The 27,739-nt window shown below is 44.1% G+C and overlaps 1 protein-coding gene across 2 annotated transcripts; it reads left to right on the top strand.

The window, feature by feature from the left end:
• On the top strand, nt 1-27,739 carry STX11 (syntaxin 11). Of its 2 annotated transcripts, none has more exons than XM_087817193.1 (2): nt 1-79; nt 26,871-27,739. In XM_087817193.1, the coding sequence occupies exon 2, from the start codon at nt 26,876-26,878 to the stop codon at nt 27,737-27,739; it is 864 nt and encodes a 287-aa protein (XP_087673319.1). In that variant the 5' UTR covers nt 1-79; nt 26,871-26,875. The 2 variants fall into 2 exon arrangements, with proteins under 2 accessions (XP_087673319.1, XP_087673317.1); XM_087817191.1 differs by lacking the exon at nt 1-79 and adding an exon at nt 386-446.

The following is a 27,739-nucleotide window of genomic DNA, read 5'->3' on the forward strand; positions in this document are numbered from 1 at the left end:
TCCGCGCCGCGGGAAATCCACGGACGCGCCAACGTCACCGGCGCAGCGGGGATTCCCACGGAAAGTCCAGCGCCTCCAGGTCACCTTCCCGCCCTGGGGGCGCGGAAAAGGGGAAGTGGGGAGGGGGGAGGCGCCTCCGGGGCAGCCCCGAGCGCGCGGGCGGGGGGCGCGCGCTCCGCGGGCAGGGGCGCACCGACTCCGGGCGGGGCGCGGACGCGCGCGGGGCCCGGCGCTGTCCCCCGGGGCGGGGCCTGCGCCCCAGCTGTGGGCGCTTCCGACGCCGAGGGCCCGGCGGGCGGCGCCCGATGCGGCGGCGCAGGAGGCGCGGGAGGCGCGGGGCGGCGCCGGGAGGCGCAGCAGGTTCCCTCGCTCCGGCTGCGCCCCGCGCGGGACGGCGGTCCGCGCGGGACAGGGCGTCTCGGTTCGCACGCTCCGGCCCGGTCCTGGTTCGTTGTTTTTTTTCTTTCTCTCTCCTTAGACCTCCGCGGGGGGTGGGGACCGGCTGGCGCGGGGACGCGAGGGATGCGCGGCGGGGGAGGGGGGAGGGGGGACCTGTCGCGCCGGACCCCGGGGCTCCCGCCGCCTCTTGGCACCTCCGGGAACGGGGCACTGGGTTTCTCATACAGAAAAGAGTGATTTTTGTTTTCCTCCCAGTGGGCAAGGGGCTGCGCATCTAGGGCTTCTAGAAATTATTCCAGAGGCACCTGTTGACAGGCTTCCCTAAGACAAGGATTCGCCTAATGCTACTTTTGCTTGAAGTCCACAGGCTGGAGTATTCTGGTTTTTGTTTAATGGGGGGGGGGGGGGGGGAGGCATTACGTCGGTTTCATCACCTCTTCACTTCCTATTAGGTTACACTTGCTCAGAAATACCAGAGTGGTTACTTTCTGACTTCACCATATAAAAGTCAGGAGCCAGGAAATACAGGCACCTTGATAGGGCTTTGAAACAGCGCCTCAGCCCCCAGGAGACTTTTTTCAGAAGACTGAAGACAAGAAGTGGTGGCAGCGCCTAGTGGACCGCACCGTCCCGGAGGGAATTCCAGGGCCCAGGCCACCAGCTGATCGGCGTGACTTCCTGCGGCTCTCACACACTTGTTGAAGCCATTTCTCAGCAAAGGGAGGAGCTGTTATTTCCACACAAATATCCAAAAATGACTCACCGGGCAGCTCTTTTAACTGTGAGACTTTGTTAATGAACTTTTGAGAAGTGAGGTTTGCTTCGGGCTGTGTATGAGGTCAGACTAAGGTGTGAAGTGGTTACACTGCTCAACCGGGGCAGGTGGTGTAGGAAGTAACAGTTCAAGTGTTCAGTTTCCTGAAACTGAAAATGGTACCAGCTAGGGTCACTAGGCTGATGTAAGATAACCATTGAAATCACATGCTTTGCCCCAGACGCCAAACAGAAAATTAATTTCATAATTCAGTAGCCGAGTTGTCATTACTTTCGCTGGTATGGTATGGCAGGGAACGGTCATTGTACGTCCTGATGGTGTGTCACTCTCTGCATCAAAGTATTTAGATGGTTTGTCTTTAGCAAATTAGTGTTAAAACCACGTGAAAATTGTTGAAGAAGGTGGGTACCAGTTGGAGCCGAGAAATTAAAGCGTTGGAACTGATAGGCCTTGTTGCAGCTGGGTAGTAGCCCTTAGGAAGGACTGTGCATTATCTCAAAAGACAGCAGAGGCGGGAACAGCATCTCTGTTGGAGCTGAGCTGAGCTGAGGGCGCCCAGCACATAGTTACTGGGTGCCCTGTCTGTGCCAGACTCTTCCCTGAGCTCATGAATAAGACAAGATCCTGCCCACGAGGGCCCTAAGGACTAGTGTGGAAGGTTGGAAATGCACTGGGAAGTTCAATAGAAGGAGATGAGCACTGTGACAAATCTATGCCCAGAGCAGGGCTTCTGTTCCAATGTGACTGACATCTCTGCAGGTCTGGGATTTTTGAATGAACTGGGTCGTCATGGCTGGAAAAATGAGGAAGGTTGTGAGTTTAATCATCTGCTTGTCTTATGGCTGTATGTATGCGTCAAAATGAGCACATCCACTGCGTCACTTTACTGTTGGGATTGAAATCTGCTGAAGTACTTTTGGACTTGATGCCTAAACCTATTCAATTTCTCTAATTCTGTAAGAGTCCCAACAGGTGAGGGTAGCAGCGTTAAATATGAGACAACTTTACCTGACTTCTCATACTTCATTTCCCCCTCGAGAGCCTCAAAGTCACTTTTTCTATGAGGAATAAAGGGTTGAGTGTGTTCTTCATCATCACAGTCCCTGAACTAGGCACAGACTTTACTCCGGGTAAGTGTTAGGAAGTATTTATTGATTGAGGAATGAACCTTAATGTAAGAGAAGGGGCTGTGATGCGGGGAAGGACAGACGACTCAGCAGCAGGATCAGCAGCATCAATCAGGGACTCCAACCTGTTTAGCATGGGCACAGGGTGAGGGCTAGAGAAAGGGCTGGAGAGACAGGCCGGGCCAGATCACAAAGGCCTGTGTGCCAGGCAGGAGCCGTGAGTTTTTCAATAGAGGACTTTAAGCTAGTGAATGAAGTTGCCAGATACGTGTTTTCAGAAGGCAGTTTAGAATCAAGATGGAGAGTAGATTGGGTGAGAGTGACACTCCCCTTAGGGAGATGCGGAGGAGATGACGATCGTGTTTGAGAAGAGAAATTAAAGAAGGCTTGAGTCAGGCAGTGATAGTGAGGAACAGAAAAGAGCTGACGGGTGTTTAACAGGTAGAACCTGGCCCTCTTTCGAAGCCGTCAGTGAGGGCAAGGGAGGAGTTTAGGATGACCCCGCGTTCCTAGTTACGGACTAAGTAGGAACACACATTGAAGAGTGGGGTAATGAGCTGCAGGTAGTGAGGGCCACATACAGAGCTTCACACATAATCAGTATTCATTAACAATTTTTGGTGAATGAATAATAATAACAGCTAAAATCTATTGAGTGCTTAATAGTGCCAGGCACTATTCTAGGCTCATTACGTGAATCTTATGAAGTAGGTACTAAAACAGACTGCTTTTCACAGGTGAAGAAAATGCAGTGTTAGTAATAGATAAAGCTAGAAATTGATCCCAAACACTTGGCTCCAGAGCTTGTATTCTGAACCATAGTGCTATGATATGCCAACTCCATGAATGAATGAATGAATGAATGAATGAATGAATGAATGAATGAATGAACGAACGAACTCTCGGACACTGTGGTAAACTCAAACTGGAGTTACTGTTCTGATCCCAGCAATTCTCCCTCATCCAGGAATAGCCCAGTACATAAGATGGGCCCCCAGTGACCCTACTGTACTGCATGGCCACCCTGCCCCTCCCTCCACCCCAAGCTATACCTGGTTGATCTAGGCATGAGCCTAGAGTAATTAGAAAATTTCTCCTGGGAATTTTAAACATTTTAATGGAGACTCACAGTGACTGAAGGTTCCCAGAGTTTCAACAACTGTGTCCTTAGACCTGCCTTGGTTACCTCGCATCTCAAGCACTGAAGTTGAGTGCTTTGTGTTTCTTACAGGCACTCAAAGTATTGTTGCTAAGACCTGTCATAGCCCTCCTGAGGGGAAGCAGAAAGGCTGGCCTGAGGGAATTAATTAATAGAGCATGGCCTGATGGTGGAAGAATCACTAACAAATGCAGGCAGGTCCGTAACAAGTCCAGATCTTACACTCTTGGTTTGTGACCTGCCTTCTGGGTCCTATTTTGTTCTCGCTTTACCCTAAAGCAGGTGCTTACCTGCCGCCTCCTGCCTTTAACTTCCAGAATCTTATTAAGGGAAGCTGGCCTGCTGTGTCCTCTGTCCTCTTGAGTTTGACTGGGCCAAATGGCTCAGGCTCCCTGGGTTTAGGCCCGGCTTTCTGTTTGCAGCTACAGGAAGATTCCTTTGGTCCTGATAAAGGTATTTTTAACTCACAACCCCACCTCCTTTTTCCCCCCAAAACTGGCCCCAACTCTTCACTGTTCTCATGGTCTCATGACTCAGCCTACTTTGACTCTGATTTTTGTTCAGCAAGCAGGGTCTAATTACCTTTTCCTTAGAGGCCTCTACTTTGGACCACTTATAGATTGTAAGCACTGAATGAATGTTGTGCCTAAACTGAATCAGCAACCTCATTTTAAGTGTGAAGTTTTAAAATGGTCAAATGTCTAAAACTTGAAGTTCTTACATGTTTTCTCCACACGTGAATATGTTTCATTCAGCATTTCTTCAGCTTTATTAGGAAATCAAGATATTTCTTTATAGTTTCCCATTATTTGAGACTGACATGAAGCCTTCTGGGATGATCCAGCTCACATGTTGACCCCTGAGTCTGAATTCCTATACCCCTGCCTGATAATTCATTCACTGCTCAGATAATGAGGAAGGGAAAGGTTTTGGTTACTATTTCATGTGGGTTTGTCTTGCCTCTTCTATTTGACTGTGATTTTCCTGAGGGCAGAGAGCAGAGTTGGGGGCTCTGGTAGGTCTCTAAGGCCCTCACAGTTCTAACCATTTTATGACTTTTACTGATAATGAAACCATCTGTCAGAGCAGGTCATTTGTTGGTCACTCCTTCTGGGTCTGTGGATACCGGATGTTATTTGCATATCTCATTCAAGTTCTTCGTAAGGCTTAACAATTTGGTAATTTTAATATGAAACAGAGTTTTAGAATTGGCAGTTTCCAAGTATTCCATCTTGATCTAATCAAATGTTTTCAACTTCACTTGTGTGCTATTTCTTTTTCTCTTTTCAGTGAATACAGTATCAAGGTAATCCAGAAAATACTAAATTGCCCACAAAAGTCAGCCCCATTTTATATAACCATTTTACTTGTTTCTCTGTTCAAAATGACATTCCATTACTCATTGCTTAACTTGTTGAGTAATAATGTGAATTCTGACTTTACAGAGTAGTGGAAATTGCTCTGTTGCTATCTTCAGATGGAAACAGTGAACAAATATTGTTCTGTCTTGTTTCAGTTTCAGCATTGTAGCAATGCACATCTCACCTCCTGATTTTATTTCTAATTTTCTATTATGTGCATGCCTGTCTTGATTAGTGACACAAGCCTGTTGACTTGAGATAAATTAGAACACAATGTGTAAGCCAAATTGTATAATATCATTACATATCCCACTTCCTCTTCCCCTTTTCTCTGATTATGCAGGATAAACCAAAGTATAGTATGATTAACTGACAATGTGATATAGCTCTTTGTTATTTACAAAGTATCTCATGTATATTTTCTCTTTTTAAAAATTTTAAATTTTTTAAAATTACGGCTTACATTCAATATTATTTTGTATTAGTTTCAGGTGTATGGCATAGTGGTTAGACAATCATATTCACAAAGTGTTCCCCCTGATGTTTCCAGTACCCACCTGGCACCATACAGAGTTATTACAATATTATTGACTACATTTCCTATGCTGTACTTTACATCCCCATGACTACTTTGTAACTACCAATCCGTACTTCTCAATCCCTTTGCCTTTTTCCCTCAATCTCCCAAACCCCCTCCCCTCTGGGAACCACCAGTCTGTTCTCTACCTATGAGCCTGTTTCTCTTTTGTTTGTTCTTTTATATTGTTCTTTGGATTCCACATGTAAGTGAAATCATATGGTATTTGTCTTTCTCTGACTGACTTATTTCACTTAGCATAATAGCCTTTAGGTCCATCCATGCTGCCACAAATGATAAGAATTTCATTCTTTTTTATGGCTGAATAATATTCCATTGTATACATGTTCCACAGCTCTATTATCCACTCATCTATTGATAGGCACTTGGGTTGTTTCTATAGCTTGGCTATTGTAAATAATGCTGCAGTGAACTTAGGATGCATATGTTCTTTTTAATTATTGTTTTAGGTTTCTTCAGATATATACCCAGAAGTGGAATCGCTGGGTCATAAGGCAGTTCCATTTTTAATTTTTTTAGGAACCTCCATACTGTTTTCTATAGTGGCTGCACTAATCTGTATTCCCACCAACAGTACACAAGGTATCCCTTTTCTCTACATTCTCTCCAACAGTTATTTGTTGATTTATTGATGACGGCCATTCTTACACGTGTGAGGTGATAGCTCGTTGTGGTTTTATTTTGCATCTCTCTGATGATTAGTGATGTTGAGTACTTTCCATATGTCTCTTGGCCATGTGTATGTCCTCTTTGGAGAAGTGTCTCTTCAGGTCCACTGCCCATTTTTTAACTGAGTTGTTTTTTTCGTGTTGAGTTGTATGAGTTCTTTATAAGTTTTGGATATTAAACCCTTATCAGATGCATCATTGGCAAACATGTTTTCATTCAGTGGGCTGTCTTTTCATTTTGTTGATGGTTTCCTTTGCCATGTCATTCTTTATAACTATATTCTCTTTTTTCTTCTTTCTTCTTCATAAAGAAGACCCTTTAACATTTCTCGTAATACTGGTTTGGTAGTAATGAACTCCTTGAACCCATTTAGCTTTTTTTCCCCTTTTGATCTGGAAGCTTTTTATTTCTCTTTCAATTTTAAATGATAACCTTGTTGGGTAAAGTCACCTTGGTTGTAGGTCCTTGCTTTTCATCATTTTGAATATTTTGTGCCAATCCCTTCTGACCTGAAATGTTTCTTTTGAGAAATCAGTTTATAGTCTTATAGGAGCTCCCTTGTAGGTAACTAACTGTCCTTCTCTTGTTGCTTTTAAGGTTCTCTCTTTGTCTTTAACCTTTGCCATTTTAATTGTGGTGTGTATTGGTGTTGGCCTCTTTGGGTTCATTTTGTTTGGGATTCTCTACGCTTCCAGGACTTGTGTGTCTTTTTCCTTTACCAGGCTAGGGGAATTTTCAGTTATTATTTCCTCAAATAGGTTCTCAGTGCCTTGCCCTTTCTAGTCTTCTGGTACCCCTTTGGTGAGGATGTTTTTATGCTTCGCATTGTCCCAAAGGTCCCTTAACTATTCTCATTTTTAAAAAATTGGTTTTTTTCATTTTGCTTCTCTGATTCGGTGTTTTCTGCGACCTTGTCTTCCAAATCACTGCTTTGATCCTCTACTTCATCTTACCTACTGTTTATTTCTTCTAGTGTGTTCTTCATTTCAGATATCGTGTTCTTCATTTGTGACTGGTTCCTTTTTAGGATTTCTGTGTTCTTTTTCCTGCTGTTGAAGTTCTTGCTAAGTTTCTTGAGCTTTCTTATAACCATTTTTTTGAATGCTGTATCTGGTAGATTGCTTGCCTCTATTTCATGTAGTTCTTTTCCTGGATATTTCTCTTCTTCTTTCATTTGGGGCATGTTTTTCTGTCTCCCCATTTTGGCTGCCTCTCTGTGTTTGTTTCTTTTGCTATGTTTCCCAGTCTTGGGCTTACGTAGAAGGTGTCCTGTGGGACCCATTGGCATAGTCTCCTTGATCCCCTGAGCTGGGTGCTCCAGGAATGTCCCTTGTGTGGGTTATGTGAGCCTTTCTGTTGTAATTTATTGCTGTTGGTCTATTCATGCGTGAGTCAACCCTCAGGCTGGCTGACTGTGAGGACTGTCCCCAACCACAGTGTATAAACTTCTGTGTGGGTGCTGACCACACAAAGTAGAATTTACTTCAGTAGGGTCTGGCACCTGTCAAGATCTCCCTTTGGATGTGCCACTTGTAGAGCTAATTGAATCCTGCTCTGGTATTTATCTGAAGCTGGCCGCTGGATGTGTTGGCTCTGGGGCCTCTTGGGAGGTACTACACTGCAGGTCAATGTCAGGTACTGCTTGTGAATTGCCCTGGGCAACCTGTTTGGAGCTATAAAGCAAATCACAATTTATGGCTTCCTCTACTAGGCCTGGGTGTGCATGTTAAGGGCCAAGCTGCACACCAAGGCTGGCTTCCACCAATGCCGAGCCCCAGGGGAGGTCAGCAAAAGGCCCAAAGTACCCTGAGATCCACCTCTTCCTGCCTCCACATGCTGGTTGCCTATTAGGCTTGGTCACTGAAAGAGCCTCTGGCGGTACATGAATTGTATGAGGTAGGTTCTCAATGAGTCACCAGGTAGGGGCGAGTGGTATTCACCAGACTGATACAGATTCAAACTCAGAGCCAATGCGGGTGCCCGCAGACCTTTGTAGTGGGGCGGGGTCTCAGGCAGTCATCTGGGTGAGCCATCACAGTTCATCAGACCCAAACAGACCAAGATTTGTCGTGTGAAGAGAGGGTTTTGCACAGGAACGGTGGTACCAGTCAGGCGTGTAAGGGGAAAATGTCCCCCTTCCTAGAGCCACACAACTCAGTTTGTGTTGGATTCTACCAGCACCTCTTGGAGATCCTGAACTCAGAATGGGGTTGGGGTACCTGGAGTTGGGTGGATGGAGCTAGCAGATCTCCTGTGTTAAGGGGGACAGAACCAATCAGACTCCTGGGAAGTTGTCTCCTTTCCCAGAGGCACACAAATCAGTCTCTGACAACTTCTGAGTCTGCCTGGACCTCTACACTCTGGGGCCAGACAGCTGACTCTTTCATAGCATGTGACTGCCACAGGGCGGGGCTACAGGGAGTTGAGAAGGTGGGGCTATTGCATTTCCCCAAACTGGTGATTTACGGAAGGGAATGTTCCACCCAGGAAAGATGGCATCTGTGGTGTGGTAGAGGGACTCAGCACAGTGGCTCTGGTGGCTGTTCCTTCAGCTCTCTTTCCAGAGCCACACAAACCAGTGTCTCCTCACACGACTCTAGTCTGCTCTGAGCCACCCTCCCTCTGCCAGAGCCCAGGGTAAGTAGCTGTGAATGAGATTGTGTGCGCCGGAACTTTAAAAGGGCACCTGGGTTTCTAGCACACCCCTCTCTGTCCCTGGTGGACAGAATTCCTGCTGACTTTCACTGCCTGATGTTATATGGGCTCCTCTACCTGGCTCTAGTGACCTGGGCTGGGGAGCCTGGCATGGGGTTGAGACCCCATGCTCCTCAGGTGGGACCTTTGCTGCTGAGATAGCCCTCCAGATGCTCAGCCACTGCACATGGGTGCAAGGCCAGCCCTTTTCACATCTTCACCCTTCCTACCAGTCTCTATGTGGCTTCTTGTGTAAATCCTTGGTTATAGTCTTCTCTCTGTTCAGCCAGTCTTCAGTTGGTTATTCAGGTTGATTGTTCTATATTTTAGTTGTAATTCCAATTTAGTCCTGGGAGGAGGTGAGTGTAACTTCTACCTACTACACTGCCATCTTGGATCCCCTCATATTTTCTCTTTTAATTCCTATAAAAGCCTCATAAAATAGAAATAATATGTATTATTATTGTTGTTGTCTGCATTAGAATTTTATAGATGAAGGAGACACTTGGAAAGATTGAGTGACCACCCAATATTACCCAAGAAGTAAGGTGCAGAGGCCGACCACACTGTGTTGTCAGTACTTGACTGAAGGAGGCAAGTTCAGCTCCATAGGTCAATGATGTTCCCTGGAAATAGACTCTGAGATTTTCGTACAGGAAGTTTCTTGGTAGATGCTCTGGGAACAACAGTTGGCAGTGAGAGGAGTCAGCAGGTTTACCCAGAGGGAGAAATTGAACCATAGTGCATGTACCATGGTGGCCTCAACAGAAGGGAACTTTGGAGCTGGGGTGGCCCTTCTAAATTATTCTGTCACCTCAAAGCAAGGGAGCTGGTCATTGTATCCCTCAACTGGGATGTGGCTACACCCAAGCTGAAGGCATAATCTTGGGTTAACAGCTTCCTTCAGTCAAGGGCAATTCCTGGAGCTAGAGCCCTTGGCAACCAATATTTCTGGCAACTGGGGAAAAGAGAGCCTTGGTCTTAAAGGGGATCTGAGAATCACATCATCCACAACATTCATGTGGAAGAGAGCATTCTCCTTTGCAAGAACTTGCTTGTGTATTTCCAACCTAGACAATCACCCTGCTGGGTGGAGCCAGAAAGTTGCCATTTTGTCCAAGGTCCTTAAGAATTTAGAATAGCTGACCAGACAGCAAGAAGACGGTAATCTTAACCCTAGGAAGACTAGGAGCAGAAGAACCAGGAGAGGGTAGACCAGGACAAGTGGAGTGGTGGTGTGTAATAGACAAGACTAATACCCTCGGCTGTCCAGATAACTAAAGTGTAATGCATACTGGTCTTCACTATAATTCTAGAGTTTAACATTATTAAATTGTAAACAGTTTTGTGATATTAGGCTACATTTTTTCTCTCTTTTCTCCCTTCTTCTTTCTTGTCTTCTTACGCCTTTGAAAGGCCCCAAAGCAGTTTATTGAATCTCACTAAAGCCTGTAGATTATAAGCATCAGAATTAACTGGGATATTTAAAAACCCCCCCTCCCCCAACAACAACAAAGAAAACAGAAAGGAAAGTCCAGGCCCATATTCAGGAACTACTGGAACAGAATCTTTAAGAGTGGAGCCCATGAATTGACATTTTTACTAATTTTCCCTAGATGATTTTGATATGTGCCAGAGTTCCAGAACCATTGCCCTAAACTGTTATGCCCTCAGTGGTGACCAAGCCTGCTGGGATTTTCAAATTAGCAAGAAGCCATGGGAACCGTGGGACAACCCAGTAATACCTCAGCCTTAATCCCAGCAGGCTTGACACAGTGACATTCGTCCCTTATCTTTCATAGCACTTCCCTGGTGTGGCCAATAGAGAGCCCAGCCTGAATTCCTTGGCTGGCTTCTGACCAAGATTCCTGGAGAGAGAGGGAGATATCTCTGGCTGGGCCCTTTAATAACTTAGATACCTGGGTGAGAGATGCCAAATACCTTGAATAGTTTTAGATAAGGGGAGTTAGGGGGATGGGGAATCAGAGAATTATAGGAATCAGTACATTTTCTAGGTGTCAGGAAATCTTATGCCAGATGAAGTTTTGAGGTGCTGCCTTAAAATCTTAAATGACCATCCAACAGGGTGAAAGAGAGAACTATGACCGGAAAATGTGTTATTTGATTTATTGACACAGGGAATAATTTCTTTCTTTAAAAGGAAAAGTACTTTAAACTTACCGATTTTGAGTCAGGTCATTGCAGGAAATACTAGTCACCTAAAGAACAATCTAATAGCCCAGCTGGCGTGGCTCAGCGGTTGAGCATCGACCTAGGATCCAGGAGATCGGGGTTCGATTCCCATTCAGGGCACATGCCTGGGTTGCAGGCTCGATCCCCAGTAGGGGGTGTTGTGCAGGAGGCAGCTGATCAATGACTCTCTCATCACTGATGTTTCTCTCTCTCTCTCTCTCTCCCTTCCTCTCTCTGAAATCAATAAAGACATATTTAAAAAAATAAAAATTAATTAATTAAAAAAAAAGAATGATCTGATAAACTCCTAGGACCTTTTGTTATGTTTTGTTCCTGCCTTAAACATCAGATTGCTGTAGTTCCTGCAATGCTTTGTGCCTTTGCTCGGGTGTCTATATTTGTTTTACCTTCCCCCCCCTTGCTCATCTAACTCCTGTTAAACTATTTAGAATCAGCTCACACACTATCTTCTCTAAGAAGCCTTCCCTCCCCTCACCCAGATTGAGTTCACCACCCTCCACTGGGCTCAGAAAGTACTCTCCTGTGTCTCTCTATTGTTATACGTATTATCATTTTTAACTCTACCAGCCTGTTGGGCGCCTTGAGGGCCAGGACCATCTTTTTCATCTTTGAGTACAGGAGACCTAGCTCATAAAAAATGATTGCAAGAAATAATCATTGTGGTAAACATAGTTATTCAACAAATATTTATTCGAGGCTCCCTATATCCTGGATGCTCCGGGATGCATGACAAACAAGTACAGAACCTGACCCCATGGAGTTTATGGGCAAACAGAGAAGAAGACAGGCAGTAAAGCAATTGATAGAATATGGTGAGTATTTGGAGAGAGAAAGCACTGGAAAGTGTGAGTATAAGGTCAGAGAAAGTTACCCATTCTCATGAAACATAATTTATATAAAAATAGAAGCTAGAAGGCTGGCTTTGGTTACAAGACATTGGACCACTTTGTAATGAAGGAAGATCTTTTGGTCTGTTCAGATCAAAACTAACCAATCCTGTGTGTGCGTGCGTGTGCGTGCGTGTATGTGCGTGCCTGCGCACACACGCCTCCAGTGTGTGAGCACATGCATTGGCGAAGACAGGACCAGAAAATGACTTCTTCATTTACTGATTAAAATAAATAGCAAGGAACAGGAAATTTCTGTGCGTCTCCTTCAATGTGCCATTGCTAAAAGTTACTTTGTTCATGTTATAATATGTAATGAACAGCAAAAGAAGATAAACTTAAAGCTCTGAAAATCATGAGATGATCTCACAGCTTTTTAAAAGTGAATTTTAAGAATCTGAGGATCCTGGCATAGGGGGGTGTTGGCAGATTTACTTTTACGTTGTTGCAGTCCAAGTTTGAAGCCCATTTGCTCAGAGGTGAGTGTCTGTACTTTCCACCTTTCCGCTTCTCTCTGGTGGCCCGGGTGCGAGAGGACAGAGCACTAGGTGGTGGTTTGCAGCTTCCACCCTGCCTAGAAGCTCATGCTGGATTCCTCTTTCTCTTTTTCTGGCCAGTTCTTGCTCTTTTATTATTTCAGTATCTGCTCATTTCTCCCTCTAAGTTGTAAGCTGGTTGAGAGCAGGTATTGTGTTTTCTTGATTTTTAATATTGGAATCTCCTGCAGCTCTTCTACGGCAATTTATTTACACTTATTACATAAATAACCTGACATATAGTATCTGAATTACGAGGCAGTTCTTGGGTTGAGAAAGTGATTCATTTGGTTCTCTACTGAGAACCTATTTCTTGTTTAACCTGACATCACAAGGCAAATATGCCAAGTGCTAACATGTACATATTTAACCTGTAAAAGTCTATTTTAGTTACTAAGAATACCACCTATTTGGCTGATTCCAGGAAGGTGGGTTAAGTCATCAGGGAGCAGCAAGTATTAGATGTAGATGGAGGCATACAGTAGGGTCTCATTCAAGTCAACTTAAACACGTCAGCACCATACAGCATCTTAAAACAACACTGATACTAAAAAAGTGGAATTAAAAATTATAGTACAAGTGAAAATAAAACTCAGGCTTGAAGTGTGACTTTGAGTAGACATGTGATGTCTTCAAATGACTATTTGTCATGCTTTATTGCATCTTTCCTTGTTTGCTTTGTCATGTTCCTTGGTTTATTTCAAGTATAACTTAATTTATGTTCAATTTTTTTTGTCTTGCTTTTACTGTAAATATTGTATATAAGGAATAGATGAATGGCAAGGGAAATAACTCTGGATACACTCTATTTCGTGTAGTTTGAGCTTGGTTTATTAAACTGAGGTAATGAGTTTAGCCACTGTGAATGCGGCTGAATATTTTGTTAATTGTAAGTTAGTTCAACTTTTATATTTTCATTAAGAATTGGAATTTTTAATAAAAGGCCATGGTGGTTAAGTGAAATGTTTTCTTCTTTTAAAAATTGTGGAACCCCTTAGAGGATGAAGCTTGTTCCCTAAAGAATCAAAATGATAATAGTGTCAATTCATGTGAAAAGATCAAGAGTTGATAGAGGAAAATCCAGTTTCATCAGCATGTTTTTGTTGTTGTTTAATTGGAAAATTTGTCAAGTTGTTAATCACTCCTTTGCTGAAACTTGGAATGCTATGGACATTTTCTCCTTTCTGACTGTATCTAAGAAGTCACATATCTAGATATCAGCATAAACACACAATAAGTATTTTAATCTTTGTTCTTTCCATTTAGTCTAGTAACTAAAGGATAGATAAATCTGACTTCCCCCTCATTTTAGCTAAGTTAATAAGCCTAAAAAGTATTATTTTAAGTTCATATTTTTTGCTAAATAGCAGACAGTGGGTATTGTTTTATATTTTTATTGAGCATATTTTGTCTCCCATGAATTGTCTTTCTATATATTTTGCTCAGTAATTTATGGTCATGTTTTCTTATCAGTTGGGTTGTTTCTTCACATCATTTTGAGTGCCTATATAATGTCTGTTATGTTTTGTGAAAAAATTTTCTTCCAGTGCCTTGCTTTAATTCTTAATATTTGTTATTCTTCTTATTGCACAGAGATTTCAAATCTTATTTACTCAAATTTGGTTATCTTTCCTTTGAAAATTTTCCAGTCTAAAATCTCATAGAAAGTTACCATTATCCTAGAGTACTGATAACTATTTAGCTTTACTTTCAATTAGTATTTCTGTTATTCATTTTTCAGTTTTAATTCTTTGATATCCCTGAGGCATATTATGGGATCTACGGTAAGGATTAGAGATAAATTAGAATTTGTCTATTTGCTTGTACCAGCCTGGTCACTTAAATTTTTTTCTCCCCTATTATTTTTTATTGGCTGCTTCTTCATATACTAACATTTTATATAGAATTGCTCTGTTTCTCAGTATTTTATTAATGTCCATTTATCTGATTTTTATGTTTCTAAAAATATCAATCTTTTAATTATTGTCTTATGATAAATGTTCATGTCTGCTGGGGCTTCCCCCACATCCACTGTTGCTATTTAGAAGTCCAAAGAGTTTGCCTGTGCTCTGTAGGTGATATGTCTCTCCTCTGTCTCTCTGCCTCTCTTCCCTTTCCTCTCTGTCTCTCTGTCTCTCTTTCTCTCTAAGCTTCTATGATGTCCTCCCTCTGAATAACAGGAATTCCTGTTATTCAGAATTTGAACTTAAAGGACTAGACCTCTAAGTTTCTTACATTTTCTGTTATATTTGACTCTCTTTTCTTTCTTTTTTCCATTCTACTTTATGGAAAAAGATCGTCCATTCTCCTGCCTATAGGATATAGGTCAGTGTGTTGGACAGTAGATGAAGGAAGAGGGCTTGGAGGCCCAGCATTCCTTAAAATCATTCACTTAACTCAACCCCTTTCAGTTGGGTATCTCTAGCCCAGTCTAGATTCAGAGTCTAGCCTCTCTACCCTCCTGCCAGGGTAGGACAGGGGATGGTGGATATTCTCACTTCTTAAAAAGGCTTCTTAAGAGGCTTCTCCATGCTTCTATGTCCCTAGATCTGTTTTGTTCATGAGTTTATTTTGTTTATTACATTCCACGTATGAGTGAGATCATGTGGTGCTTGTCTTTCTCTGACTGGCTTATTTTGCTTAGCATAATACTCTCCAGTTCCCTCCAAGCTGTCCCAAAGGGTAAGAGATCCTTCTTTTTTACCGCTGCACAGTATTTCATGGTGTAAATGTCCCACAGCTTTTGAGGGATCTCAGAGGGAGGGTGGGGATGGGGGAGTGGGTGGGGAGAGATTAATCAAAGAACTTACATGCATAACCTATGGACACAGACATTGGTATGGGGAAGGCCTGGGGGTGGAGTGGATGTGGGATGGAGGAGATTAACAGGGGGAAAAAGGGACATATGTAATACTTTCAACAATAAAAATTTGAAAAAAAAAGGCTTCTAACCAAATCCTATTTGTTGTCACCCCACTATCACCTTCTTTTCCGTAGGTACTCAGCCTTCATCTCTGATTTCAGAGCCTTTGGGTATTTATTTTATGATGCAACTTAGATTGTTTCTTGGCCTTTTCCACTGTTCGCTTAGGATTCAGCTTTCTTATCTCTGCAGGCTAATTATCATTTGTCCATTTGCTTTACAGCTTCCACAATTTCGTTGCCGCTCTCTTGCCTCCTGTTCTTTGTCCTTACCCGCACATGCCTTTTTGAAAGTTCCTCTAGTGGGATTTTGAAAGGGAGCAAAAGTAATGTTCACTTTGCCACAAGTGTGTTTTCTGGATTGAGTAGTATCTTAGGCTACCAGCATATAAGAGTACACATACTCGCCAAAATGTGCTGCCTTAAAAAGCAGAGGCTGGACCACAGCACTGGGCTGTCTGAATTTGGGCAAGCCTGAGTGTGGCCGGGGGAGGCTGAGGCATGTCCGGTCGGAGGGCGTGTCTGGGAGGAAGGCGGGATAGGATGGCCACGGTGGCGTTTATTGCGGCCAGGACAGACTGAGGGCAGTAAGTAAAAAGGGAATAACCATCACCTGCAGATTTCCTCGCTGATGTTACGGAGCGCGTGTCTGTTTACCACCGTGAGTAAAATCAGGAGGGTTGCGGGGGTTGAGAATTCACTCCCTCTGCACCAGGCACCTGGCCCAGCACCCTTGCGGTTGACGGTTACTCCAGTTTGCTCAGAGCTGGGAGCCCAGTGCAGGTTTATTCGGCTTTGCAGCCTCTTTTAAACACTAAGTTGTTATGTCTTTGTGTCATAGGTGACACCAGTTACTAAAATTAAGAAATTTTTGTAATTACACAGAAAACTGAAGGTGTAGTTCCCTTATTTTCTTGATAGTTTTGTCTTTAAGTGTGTTGAGATCAGGAAGCTGCATAAGTCAGTTTTGGTTTTAGCTATGTCTCTGTTTTAAATATTTCAGAATTCTTTCACATTTCTGAAATTTTCATTTCTTTCTTTAAAAATGCTCTCTATAAGCTTTTTTTTTTTTCTTATCTAACTAATATATTTTGAGGGACTGAGACCATGTCCGCTTTGCTCACTGAGCTAATGTCATCCTCTTGTATTGCTGGGCACATAGTAGGTACTCACTAAATACTTGTTGGATAAAGAAGTCAGAATCAGAAAAATGCCCAGATTGGATATAGTAACAAATGGCTCTTTTAATGATGAAACAATACCAGAAAATAAAGAAATATCTCAAGAAAATGAAATTGGGAAGAAATGTGAGATCAAGAAAGAATTACTCTAGTTAACTAAAGAAGAGCCATGTAACAGTGCCAGGCTGCAGGATGGTGAGCCGCCTCCAGGGCTGGGTGATCACTGGTGGGCAGTAACCCTGCCTCCAGAAGTGCACCCAGTGTACATGACGGTCATAGTCGACTGAAGACTTTCAAGAAACTCAGAAAGGTCCCATTTCCTGGAGTGGGAAGACTTCCACAGGTCATCGGAGGATCAGAGTATAGCCCGCTGTGCTCGAAAGAATACAGAATATAGAATAAGGCGGGAAGCGGAGGTGCCGAGTCAGCAGGCCACAGGAGAGTCTCCTGTTGATGATCTCTTTAGCTACAACCCTAATGTAAAAAAGAGAAGATAACTGAGGATTTTATAAGGAAGTCACGAAAACGCATTTTCTGTCTAGCACTACTTCCTGTTTCCTCTGGGATACATGCATATAGTAGATGCAAGGGATTTAAGTTACGGATATTCCGTGGCCTGAATCTTTAAATAAAATGCACAAAACCAAAAGATCAGCTAATGAATTTCCTTCCCCTATCTAGGCTCTTTTTAAACTGCTGCTTTTGCACGGGTCCTGGCCTGAGTGAGTCTGTGTGCCAACCCTTGGAGGGAGGAATTTCCATTCCCCACCGCCTTCTGGGTCTCCTGGCTGTAAGCCCCGTTGCTTTTCAAAGCCGGGTGTTTTGAGGGCCCTCCTTAATTGTGGGTCATCCCATGGGGGGTGGGGTGGGCAAGACCACATCTCTGCCTCACCTACGCATGTCATTGTGGCCCTTTTATCCTATGTTGGAGGGGAGCTGTTCAGATAGCTGTCAGGTCTTTTTCAGATGGAACTGATTCATGTGTAGTTGTAGATTTGGGGTGTGTGTGTGTGGGGGGGCTTCAGGATCTTCCTGCATCACCAAACCACATTCATGAGATATTCACTTTGAAATAAAAATTTTCATTATGATAATTTTCATTATGAGAATTCATTATGAATTCTCTCCCCCATCCAAAGCAGTAGGTATTATACTTGGGGAAGAGAAGGGACAGAGAAGGTGATTACAGAGAAGTGTGACAAGCAGAGGCCCTCTTTTATAGAGTAAATGCAAGGCATTAACAACTCATGCTTTCCTGAGGTTCTGAGTGAATATAGGGCATTAGTATTCTGTCCCTTGAGTTACAGGAATAAGGTAGAAGCTGACCGTAGAATAGTTGTTTGGTTTTCAGGGTCATTTTAGATCCTACGATCTGCACGTGGTTCTTGAGTGACAGCACTTTTTCCAGCACCAGGTTTGCTTTTGGGAACCATGTCAGTTAACTGAGGAGCAAGACTTCTTCCCTGTATCTCCCTGTGTCCGACTAGAAAACAAAACAACTCCCCCCCCCAACAGCAAAATCTAACTAGTGGGGTGGGGTGGGGAATGGGGCTTACCTTTGTGAGACATTGATGAGGGAAATGTTCGACGGGTGCTTATTGAATTAAAATTGTCAACCTGCTCCCCAGAGAAACCCTAGGCACTGACTTTATAAACACTAAGCCTTGAAGACAGCTGTCCTCAGGCTGGCCTAGGGACCTCCAGACTCTCACAATCCCTGGGACATGTGGAATTGGGGAAACCACCTTGAGATCCTTAAACATAAAAGTAAAACACGAAGATTCCCTTCCAGTTTAAAATTCCCTTTCGCATTCCAGGTTCCCTCTGATGCTCCCTGGTACCTGATTTCACCTGTGCACAAATGTCGGTGGTGGGAACGTACAGGGGACCTGTCCCATGGCCCCGCATCCCTGAGATGCCCCTACCAGGAGAAATGCCAGAGAACTCCTGTGGTTTACCAGGAAACGTTCTATATTTCACGTTATCAGGGTCAGGCCTTCTGAATACTGTCTCTTAAGAATTCACAAACCTTAGGATAGAAAAACATCCAGAAGAATATATAACAGACGTGGTCATTGGTTAATATACATAGTTAATGTATATAGTAGTATTAGATCATGTGAAATTTTTGCTTTTTATGTAAAACCATTCTGTATCATTTAATTTCATCTCCTTCTCCCTCCTTTTTATTTTTTTCCAGAGATCATGGGTTGCTTTCATACTCAGCAAAAGAGAGATTTTACAGTAACAGAATTAGAACAAAAGTAATTTAAAACCCCAAATAATATAGTAATGCACAGGTGTTAGTGTTCACTTGTGCTTGTAGATGAGACGGGTAATAAACTGCTAGTAGTATATTAATTAGCAAATGCGCTATTTATACAATAGTTCCTGGATCCGCATTAGTCTTCTGAGCGAGTGAGAATCCCGAACAGACGGTGATGGGCCGTGTATACAGAGCGCCTGCTCTGTCGGGCACTGTTCTAAGAGCTCCGCGTGGATTATCTCACTGAATTCTCTCCCCCATCCTAAGCAGTAGGTATTATACATGGGGAAGAGGAGGGACAGAGAAGGTGATTACAGAGAAGTGTGACAAGCAGAGGTTTGAAAAGCACTCATCCATTAGGAACTGGCCTCTCTGACTGTGGGAACGCTGAAACCAGCGAGGAAGCCCAGGCCGGGTCCGGGGCGGCAGAGCTGGGATTTGAGTATCTCCCCGGACTCAGCACTTGGCCACTCTCTTCCAGCTCCGAGTAGATGGGGAATTCTGAGCGGAGTCTACGACTCTGAAAAGAAGTATCCTGCTCGCCTTTCACCTTCTGAGCGATTAAAAGGGCCATAAATCAACTTCTTAGCAACTTAATTCACATTCCACTAATTCGTATTCTCTTTAGAATAGTAGCAAGAAACAGGCGCGTCCGGTCTTGGATGACGAAGGAAGGTTTGGAGCCTGGCAGTGGAGCGGTGTTTGGAAGTTGCATTTCGCTAGCCCGGTGTTCTTTATTTTGGGGATCTGAACTGTAGACTTGTGATACACTTAGAACTATCCACCTTCACTTCAAAACTGGCTCTTCCAGTTTTCAGAAGCTTTATCAGACTGAAACTCAGCCAAGGTTGAAGCCGCCGGCGTCTCTGTGCTGTCCTGCCCCGCTGCCCAAGGCCTCCTGTTTCGCACGCTGCTTTGCACACCGCCTTCTCTAGCACTGTCTGCAGAGCCCCTGCAGCGCCTGCCTGGCTGTGAGAGCGTCTTTTTTTATTTCTTGCCTTGGTTATGACCACAATCCTCAAAAGGAAAGGAAGGCTGTCCTCAGACCTGTTAAGAAACAGAGGCCCTTTTCTGTGTGTGCTTTATTGTAACGTTTGTATACAACATGGGTAGGGGACTGTAAACATAACACTGCATCAGAATCAAGATCTGTGATTAGGCCGTGATCATAAAGTGGGTGACACATATGCTGCTTATGTTTGTGTTTTAAGATTGTAGCAATTAACTTTTGTTTACTTTCCAAAATTATGATTTATCCATGACCCAAGCCATTCTCCTAGGTTCTCCTTAAAGAACACACAGTATGGGGAATACAGTAACCTAACCTCAGGGGGGTGTATCAGCTTTGTCAGTATAACAAACCCCCCCCAAGTCATGATGTTATTTCTCCTGGTCGTGAGGATTAAGTGAGATAAATCATATGGAGCTTCTACAACAGTATGCGGCAGAGAGTAAACGCCGGGCGGTCCTTTCTCTCGGTTCCTCTGGGCTCAAACAGCTGCAGCGGTGGGTCGCTTGGGTGCTGGCCTCTCTTCCCCTGTGGCTGTCACCCCCCAGGAGGCTGGCCTGAGCTTCCTCCCGTCGCAGTTCCAGTGTTCCCACTAGGAAGAGAGGGCAAGCCCAGATGTGCTGGTGCTGTTCAAGCCTCTGCTTGTATCATGTTTGCTACCATCCTCTTGGTCAAAGCAAGCCTCATGGCCAAACCCAGCGTCAAAGGGTAGGGTAACTGGCACAACTTGTTGATCAGAGGTACTACTAAGAATTTCTGGTTATTCTTTTTGTAATCAAGTATAGTCTGCCTCTGGCAAAATTTATTCACATTTCTCTTATAAGAAAAATATGCTGACCCTCATCCTAGTGTTCCCAGAAGTCTCGTCCTATCCCGTCATGGGATCAGCCTCTAAGTCCAGAGGCTTACCCATGATTTGCATCATTCTGGATCCAGATGGGACACCTCAGACACAGCTCTTCCGATGTGCAGCCTCTTCATCCTGAGACAGTGGACTAGAAATAAATGCTCTCACACACACTCAACATAAATTGTGAAATAGGGCAACGATAACTAAAATATGTGAAACAAAGGCACATGGACAGGATACAAATAGCAACCACTGGTCCACAGCCACCCCAACCCCCCAGGTGATGGTATCGGGAGGTAGGGTCTTTGGGAAATGATAGGTCATGAGGGTAGAGCCCTCCCAAGTGGGATTAGTGTCCTTATAAAAGAGGCCCCAAGAGCTTGCTTGCCTCTTCTGCCACGTGAGGACACGTGAAGAAGATGGACATTTATGAACCAGGAAGCGGGTCCTCACTAGGTGACACAGAACCTGACCATGCCGGCACCCTTGATCTCAGACTTCCAGCCTCAAGAAATGTGGGAAATAAATTTCTGTTTCTAAGCTGCCCGATCTGTGGTATGTTGTTACAGCAGCTTGAATGGACTTAGACGGTAATAAGTTCCCTGTAAGATGAAAGACTTCAGGAACCTTTTTTTAGGAAGGTTCAGGAAAAGAAGCTAGCATAGCTTTGTGGTTTACAGATGGGCTCTCACATTAGACTTTCTGGATTCACAGCTCAGCTTCACATTTATTAACTGTGGGACTTTAGGCAAGTTGTTTAAACTCACTAGGCCTCAAATGTCCTCACCTATAAAATGACATGAGGCTAATTTCCCAAATAGGGGCTGCACGGCACTTAGCTGTAGAGCAGAATGTATGGGTCAAGTACTGGAACAGCTGCTTCGATTTATAGTGCATTTCTGCAGAATGCATCCAAAAGCATGTTGCTATAAGTAAAATCCCGGCTGCCCACTGGCTGTTTATTAACTATGGGTATTGAACTTCCTTCTTCTTTTGAGTCATTGGCAGAAAGTTCTGATTGAGGGGGCTGAAAAGTGAAAGTGTCAGGGAGCAACAAATGAGTAAAAGGGATTGAAATGTGGAGGCTGCTCTTAGATTAGGTGCTCCCCCAAATGCTTTGGAGGGCCTTCTTCCTGCTTTTTGCTTTAGAAGAGAGAGGAAACAAGACACATTTTTAAAAATTATTCCTTCTGTCTTCGTGCTTTTATAATTACAATCCACCTCAATGAACACTCTTCAAATTCTCAAGTTGCATTTTGAGTAAACCCCAAGAAATTAAACTATTATATGTGTTCTTGCCAACACACTTTAGATCCAACACAAGTTTTTGGTTTTGGTTTTTAATTCACTATAGAGCAGCAAGAAAATACCTTTTTTTTAGCCTATAATTTTTAGAGATTCAAAGAATGCTTTTTTTCCTTTTAGATGTGTCATTTTTCAAAATCACAAAATGGAGATCACCAGATTTTACTCAGTTGAATGAAATTTGTCATTTACTTATGGACCAGAATCCAACTGTTGGGGAAAGTACACTTGCCCTTTAAAGGTTGTATTACTATGGCATGTCCTAAAAAGTAACCACTAAATTATTGTGACACAGAACCTGTGGGGATTTCCTGGCCCCTACCAGATATTTGTGGTGATGGTTGGGCCACAGGGACTGGATGAGGTGGTGGAGAAAGGTGTATTCAGGGTGACCACAGGGGGCTGTGCATGTTGTGCCAGCACAAGGGTGCCTGGCCGCATGGCTGAGAGGGTCTGGAGAGCCATCTAGGCCCAGTTCACCAGGCTCTGTGCAGGAGTGCATCCACCCAGCCCTCTGGCTTTCACAAAGATGTCATATGGTCCCTAGACAAAGGCTCATTAAGGTGCCAGATGGACCAGTGGTGAACCTGGGCATAAAGACATTCCGATTTGTAATCATCATTTTCTTTTAACAAGACTTTAAAAATTGGAACAAAATCAGGACATAGGAGAGATAGATGATAAAATCTGAAAATCAGAACATGGTAACTTCATTACTGAGGTAGGGGAGACATTGCTCGAAAGTCCTCGCGGGGAGAGTATATCTTGGAGCAAGATCTCTTTAGTTTCACTAATGGGGTGTGTGTGTGTGTGTGTGTGTAAATGTGTACTTTAGTTCCTAAATGAAACAAAAGTCTTAAGCCTTCTGAACTCACATTACAGAGGAGTAGTCTCCAATAGATTTCTTTGTCCTAACTACAAAAAGAAGGCCCTTCCATGTTTTTGGATTTGTTTCCCTCTTGTAATTCTATAAGTTCATCTCTATAAGAAACTTCACGTGACTTACACATTGCCCTGCTCTGCATTGTGTATCCCCATGTCTGAAGTTTCTTATGACTTGTAAAAATACTTTAATATGTTGCTGTGAAACAAGGGAAAGGTTTTGTTTCCTGGTAGTAGGAAAAACTTGCTTAAGGCATCTATTGCTTAATGCATATTAATGTATGCATTATATAAAGAACTCCTTTTAATTTAATTCTCTCTTCAAAGATCTTATCTCTAAACACCATTACATTCTGAGTTACTGGGGTTAGGGCTTCAACATGAATTTGGGGGGTGAGGGGTACAATTCAGTTCATAACTATATTTACATTTTTTCCTTGTTTGCCTTAAGGTACAGAGGTGCGAAGCCTCTCTTATGATCAGAGATATGTCTATGTATTGTGTTTATACCTGGTTCCCTTGGAAACAATTAGGGAACAGTGACTTTCATGGTCGATCTTTGTAAATAAAGATTGACCCAGGTTTGGGTTATTTATGTAGTTATCACCCCCACTCATTGGTCTTCTGAAGTAGGTACAAAGCTGCTTTCTGAACCTCTCTTTCCCTATCTTTGTGAATCTTCCCCTGTCAGTTGTTTGCTCATCAAGTTGGCCCTAACCTGGGGACTACTATCAGTTGTCTGGAACTGCATGGTGTTTGTAAATAAGAAGCTGCCACAATAAGTATCTGTGGAGTGGGTCACAAATTTCAGTGTGCATTTGAATCACCAGGAGATCATCCTAGACCCACTGAATCAGAAGCTCTAAAGGGCCCAGACATCTGTAATGTTTGCAGCTGCCCAGAAGATGCTGTTGCTTCCTGAAGTCTGAGAGCCACGAGCTACCACCATTTGTCTGTTTTTACATTTTCTCTTACAGGAAATCTCATTGCCCAATGAGAGAAGGGCTGTGCAGTGTGCCCTTCCTTCCCTGCGGGGTCTAGTTGTCAGGACAGACGACATGCATGCCTGAAAAGGGAATTGGAAAGCAGAGGCAGATTTCTGGTAGTTGGTTCTAAATTTTCTTTTGAATATTCATCTCTGTGTGAATCAAAGCGGGGTTTATTTTAGCAACTTTATGAACACAGTTTACTCAAGTTTATTACATTACTCTTTATCACAGTGAGATAGGAAGGTCAATAGAATTGTTCAATTTTTCTAAGTTATCATAGTTCCCATTTTAGAATCTCACCGTGCAGAGTGAGCCTACAGGTTGTGTAGGTTAATTTGATGTTCTTTCTCTGCCTACTTCTATATTTTGATATAGCTGCTGCAAGGAATATATCTGACTCTTTCGGGGGACATTCTTAGAAACAGCAGCCTCTTGGCTGACTTTGTGTTGTAGTTTCCCTAATGCTTGCTCCTTGGCAACTGGGAGACTTTCTAGGTCAATGGGACCAACTCATCTGGGGCTGGACTGGGCCAGGAAAGGTGGCCAGGAAGGCAAGGTGAAAGCTACTTTCTTACCTACACCTCCATAGGGAATCTTTAATTCCACACACTGCTCCTTTCTCTCTCCTTACCAGGTTATGGAATGTGCCTTCAAATATGTTTAGGCCTTCACCTTATTTAGGACCCATGACTTTATGGTTGTTAGGTCTTGAGAAAGAACGACTGTCTCTGAACATCACCCAAGGCCATTTTCTATATGATTGAAGTATGCTTTGCTCTTCATGTTATGAATGAGACGATTCATGGCTTTAGGAGAGAAATACAGAGCATGGGAGCTGTTAAGACTAGTGGAAGATCAATAAGCAGATCCTTAATGTTCTGGTGTGTGGCACTGTCTCTTAACCACCCATTTCCTTCCATTGTAGTGCCTCCTAAGTCTTGGCCAAGATGCAAGGAAGGCATGTATCACCTTTTCTTGCCTTGTTCATCAACATTTACCCATTCTCTCTCCCATCTGCCCCTTGCATAGTAGAATAAATTGGATGCTAACTTAAACAGGTGGATACAGCTCAACTGCATACTAGCTAGCTAACACCATTTGCCCTGGCATGGCATTCTTCAGTGGTCCTCCCCTGCCCAACCTGCTTGCCCTGGCCAGAGTTAACACCAAGTACACTACTCACCCTCCACAAAGGCGGAGGCCAGCCTTGGCTCACAGCACAGTCTTTCCCAAGCAGCTCCATGGCCAACACAAGTGGCAGCCAGCCGCAGCTCAAACTGTGGCCTTCCCCAAGCAGCCACAAGCCTGGTACATGTGGCAGCCGGCCTCGGCTTGCTTTGTAGCTCCCACCAAGCGGTTCCAAGCGCAACCACAAGGGGCCCAGCCTCAGCCTACACTGGAGCCCCTCCCAAGAGGCTCCAGGTGGAACATTTCCTTGTTTAATAGTATAGTCTTTCATGACTCACCTTTGGTACGTTCGCTGAAGATAGTTGCGTATGGTGGTTAAGTGGGGTACTCTGGAGCCCAAATGTTCACCTACTGGTGACCTTGGGTAAGGTCTTTAATCATCCTGTGCTCAGTTTACCAGCTCTGATAATGACAATGCCTACTTCATGGAGTCTCTATGAAGATTAAAGAGGGTGTCACACGAAAAGTGCCTAGAAATTGTTTACTGGCCCCATGTAAGCACGTGATACTCTAATGGAACAAATATGGACATAGAGAAGATTATTTTGCCTTGCCAAGCAGGGAAATGCTCACAACCACCCTTATAAAAACATGGAAATGCTACTTGAGCTGCCAACTTGTTTCAAAAAGCCATTAGAAATGGGCAAATGTTGCTACTACGTGATTGATAAATGGGAATAGGTTTTATTATTGCTACTAAGCTTGTGTATGATTGAAATTTTCCATGTTCCATGTACTTTTAAAAAATAAAGCAGCTTTGTTAATGATGCTTACTACTAGAGACCTTGGGGAAAACCATTCGTCTTTCATTACTGATTCTTTATGTGGCTTGTGCTATGTGATTCCTGCCTAAATATATATCTTATTTCTGCTCACTTCTCCTACTAATTAAAATCACATTAAACACTTAACTATTTCCTTAGCTCCTTTACTTTTAATATCTTCCACTAGAATATATCTTGGTTTTCTGCCTCAGACATTTGTAAGCACTGGGTATTGAACAGGCACACAAACTGAAGTATGTGTCAATGACATTGGACAGAGGGACAAGGAAATGGCAACTTCCAAAGTTTTTACTTCCTTATTAGATTTTTGTCTTTGTGTATTTTGCTGTTTTTTTACTTAAGGCACGTTTTACTTTTACAACATTTTTAAAAGAAAAACATATTTAAGCCATGATTTATATGGTCACTATTTGAAGAATTGTTATGATGCACAGGACTGAGATGCTAGCTGGTGCTGAAATGGACATGAAGTAGACATTTAGACTTGGCCCCAAAATCTTGTAAATTGACTCTCTTTATTAAAAATCAGGATCTTTGCAAGTATTTCCCTCCTATTTTTCCTTTTTCTGTGTTTGTTTTGATTTGCCATTATTGGAGAACTTAAAATCAAGAACAATACTGGTTCCAAATGAAATCTACGTTTTTCAATGCTGATTGAATCCTGGGCACCTGTAATACTGAGGCCTGCAGGCTCTAAAATACAACCGTGTTCGTGACTCAGGCACATTAATCCTTTACTTGTGAGCAAAATGTCACAGAACTTTTAGCTCCTTCTAGCGCATGTATTACACCCAGGAATAAAGCATTGGGAGTGCTGGGCAGATTGTTCGTTTATTTTTTTAAAAAGGTTTTTTAAATTGAGTTTTAGAGAGAGAGGAAGGGAGAAGCATCGGTGCAACCGTGGCCTGTGCCCTTCCTGGGAATCCAGCGGCCACCTTTCCGTGCAGGGGATGACGCCCCGCGACTGACCCCAGCGGCCGGGCAGGACGCTGCTTGCCTTTCAGCTCCAGCTCCGTCGGGTGCGCACATTCGCCCCTCACGACAGGAATTTAACGCCGGTGTCTCTACTTGCAGGCAAAATGAAGGACCGGCTGGCAGAGCTTCTGGAGGTAACCAAGCAGTACGACCAGCAGTTCCCAGACGGGGACGATGACTTCGACTCGCCCCACGAGGACATCGTGTTCGAGACGGACCACATCCTGGAGTCCTTGTACCGAGACATCAGGGTTCTCCAGGACGAGAACCAGCAGCTGATGGTGGACGTGAAGCGCCTGGGCAAGCAGAACGCCCGCTTCCTCACGTCCATGCGGCGCCTCAGCAGCATCAAGCGCGACACCAACTCCATCGCCAAGGACATCAAGGCCCGCGGCGAGAGCGTCCACCGCAAGCTGCGCGCCATGAAGGCGCTGAGCGAGGCGGCCGAGGCGCAGCACGGCCCCGACTCGGCGGTGGCGCGCATCTCGCGCGCGCAGTACAGCGCGCTCACGCGCGGCTTCCAGCGCGCCATGCACGAGTACAACCTGGCCGAGATGAAGCAGCGCGACAACTGCAAGATCCGCATCCAGCGCCAGCTGGAGATCATGGGCAAGGACGTCTCGGGCGACCAGATCGAGGACATGTTCGAGCAGGGCAAGTGGGACGTGTTCTCCGAGAACCTGCTGGCCGACGTGAAGGGCGCGCGGGCGGCGCTCAACGAGATCGAGAGCCGCCACCGCGAGCTGCTGCGGCTGGAGAGCCGCATCCGCGACGTGCACGAGCTCTTCCTGCAGATGGCCCTGCTCGTGGAGGAGCAGGCCGACACCCTGAACGTCATCGAGCTCAACGTGGAGAAGACGCTGGACTACACGGGCCAGGCCAAGGCGCAGGTGCGCAAGGCCGTGCAGTACAAGAAGAAGAACCCCTGCAGGGCCGTCTGCTGCTGCTGCTGTCCCTGCCTCAACTAG

The sequence above is a fragment of the Miniopterus natalensis genome, chromosome 5, assembly GCF_054644295.1.
Source record: "Miniopterus natalensis isolate mMinNat1 chromosome 5, mMinNat1.hap1, whole genome shotgun sequence".
Taxonomy (NCBI): domain Eukaryota; kingdom Metazoa; phylum Chordata; class Mammalia; order Chiroptera; family Miniopteridae; genus Miniopterus; species Miniopterus natalensis.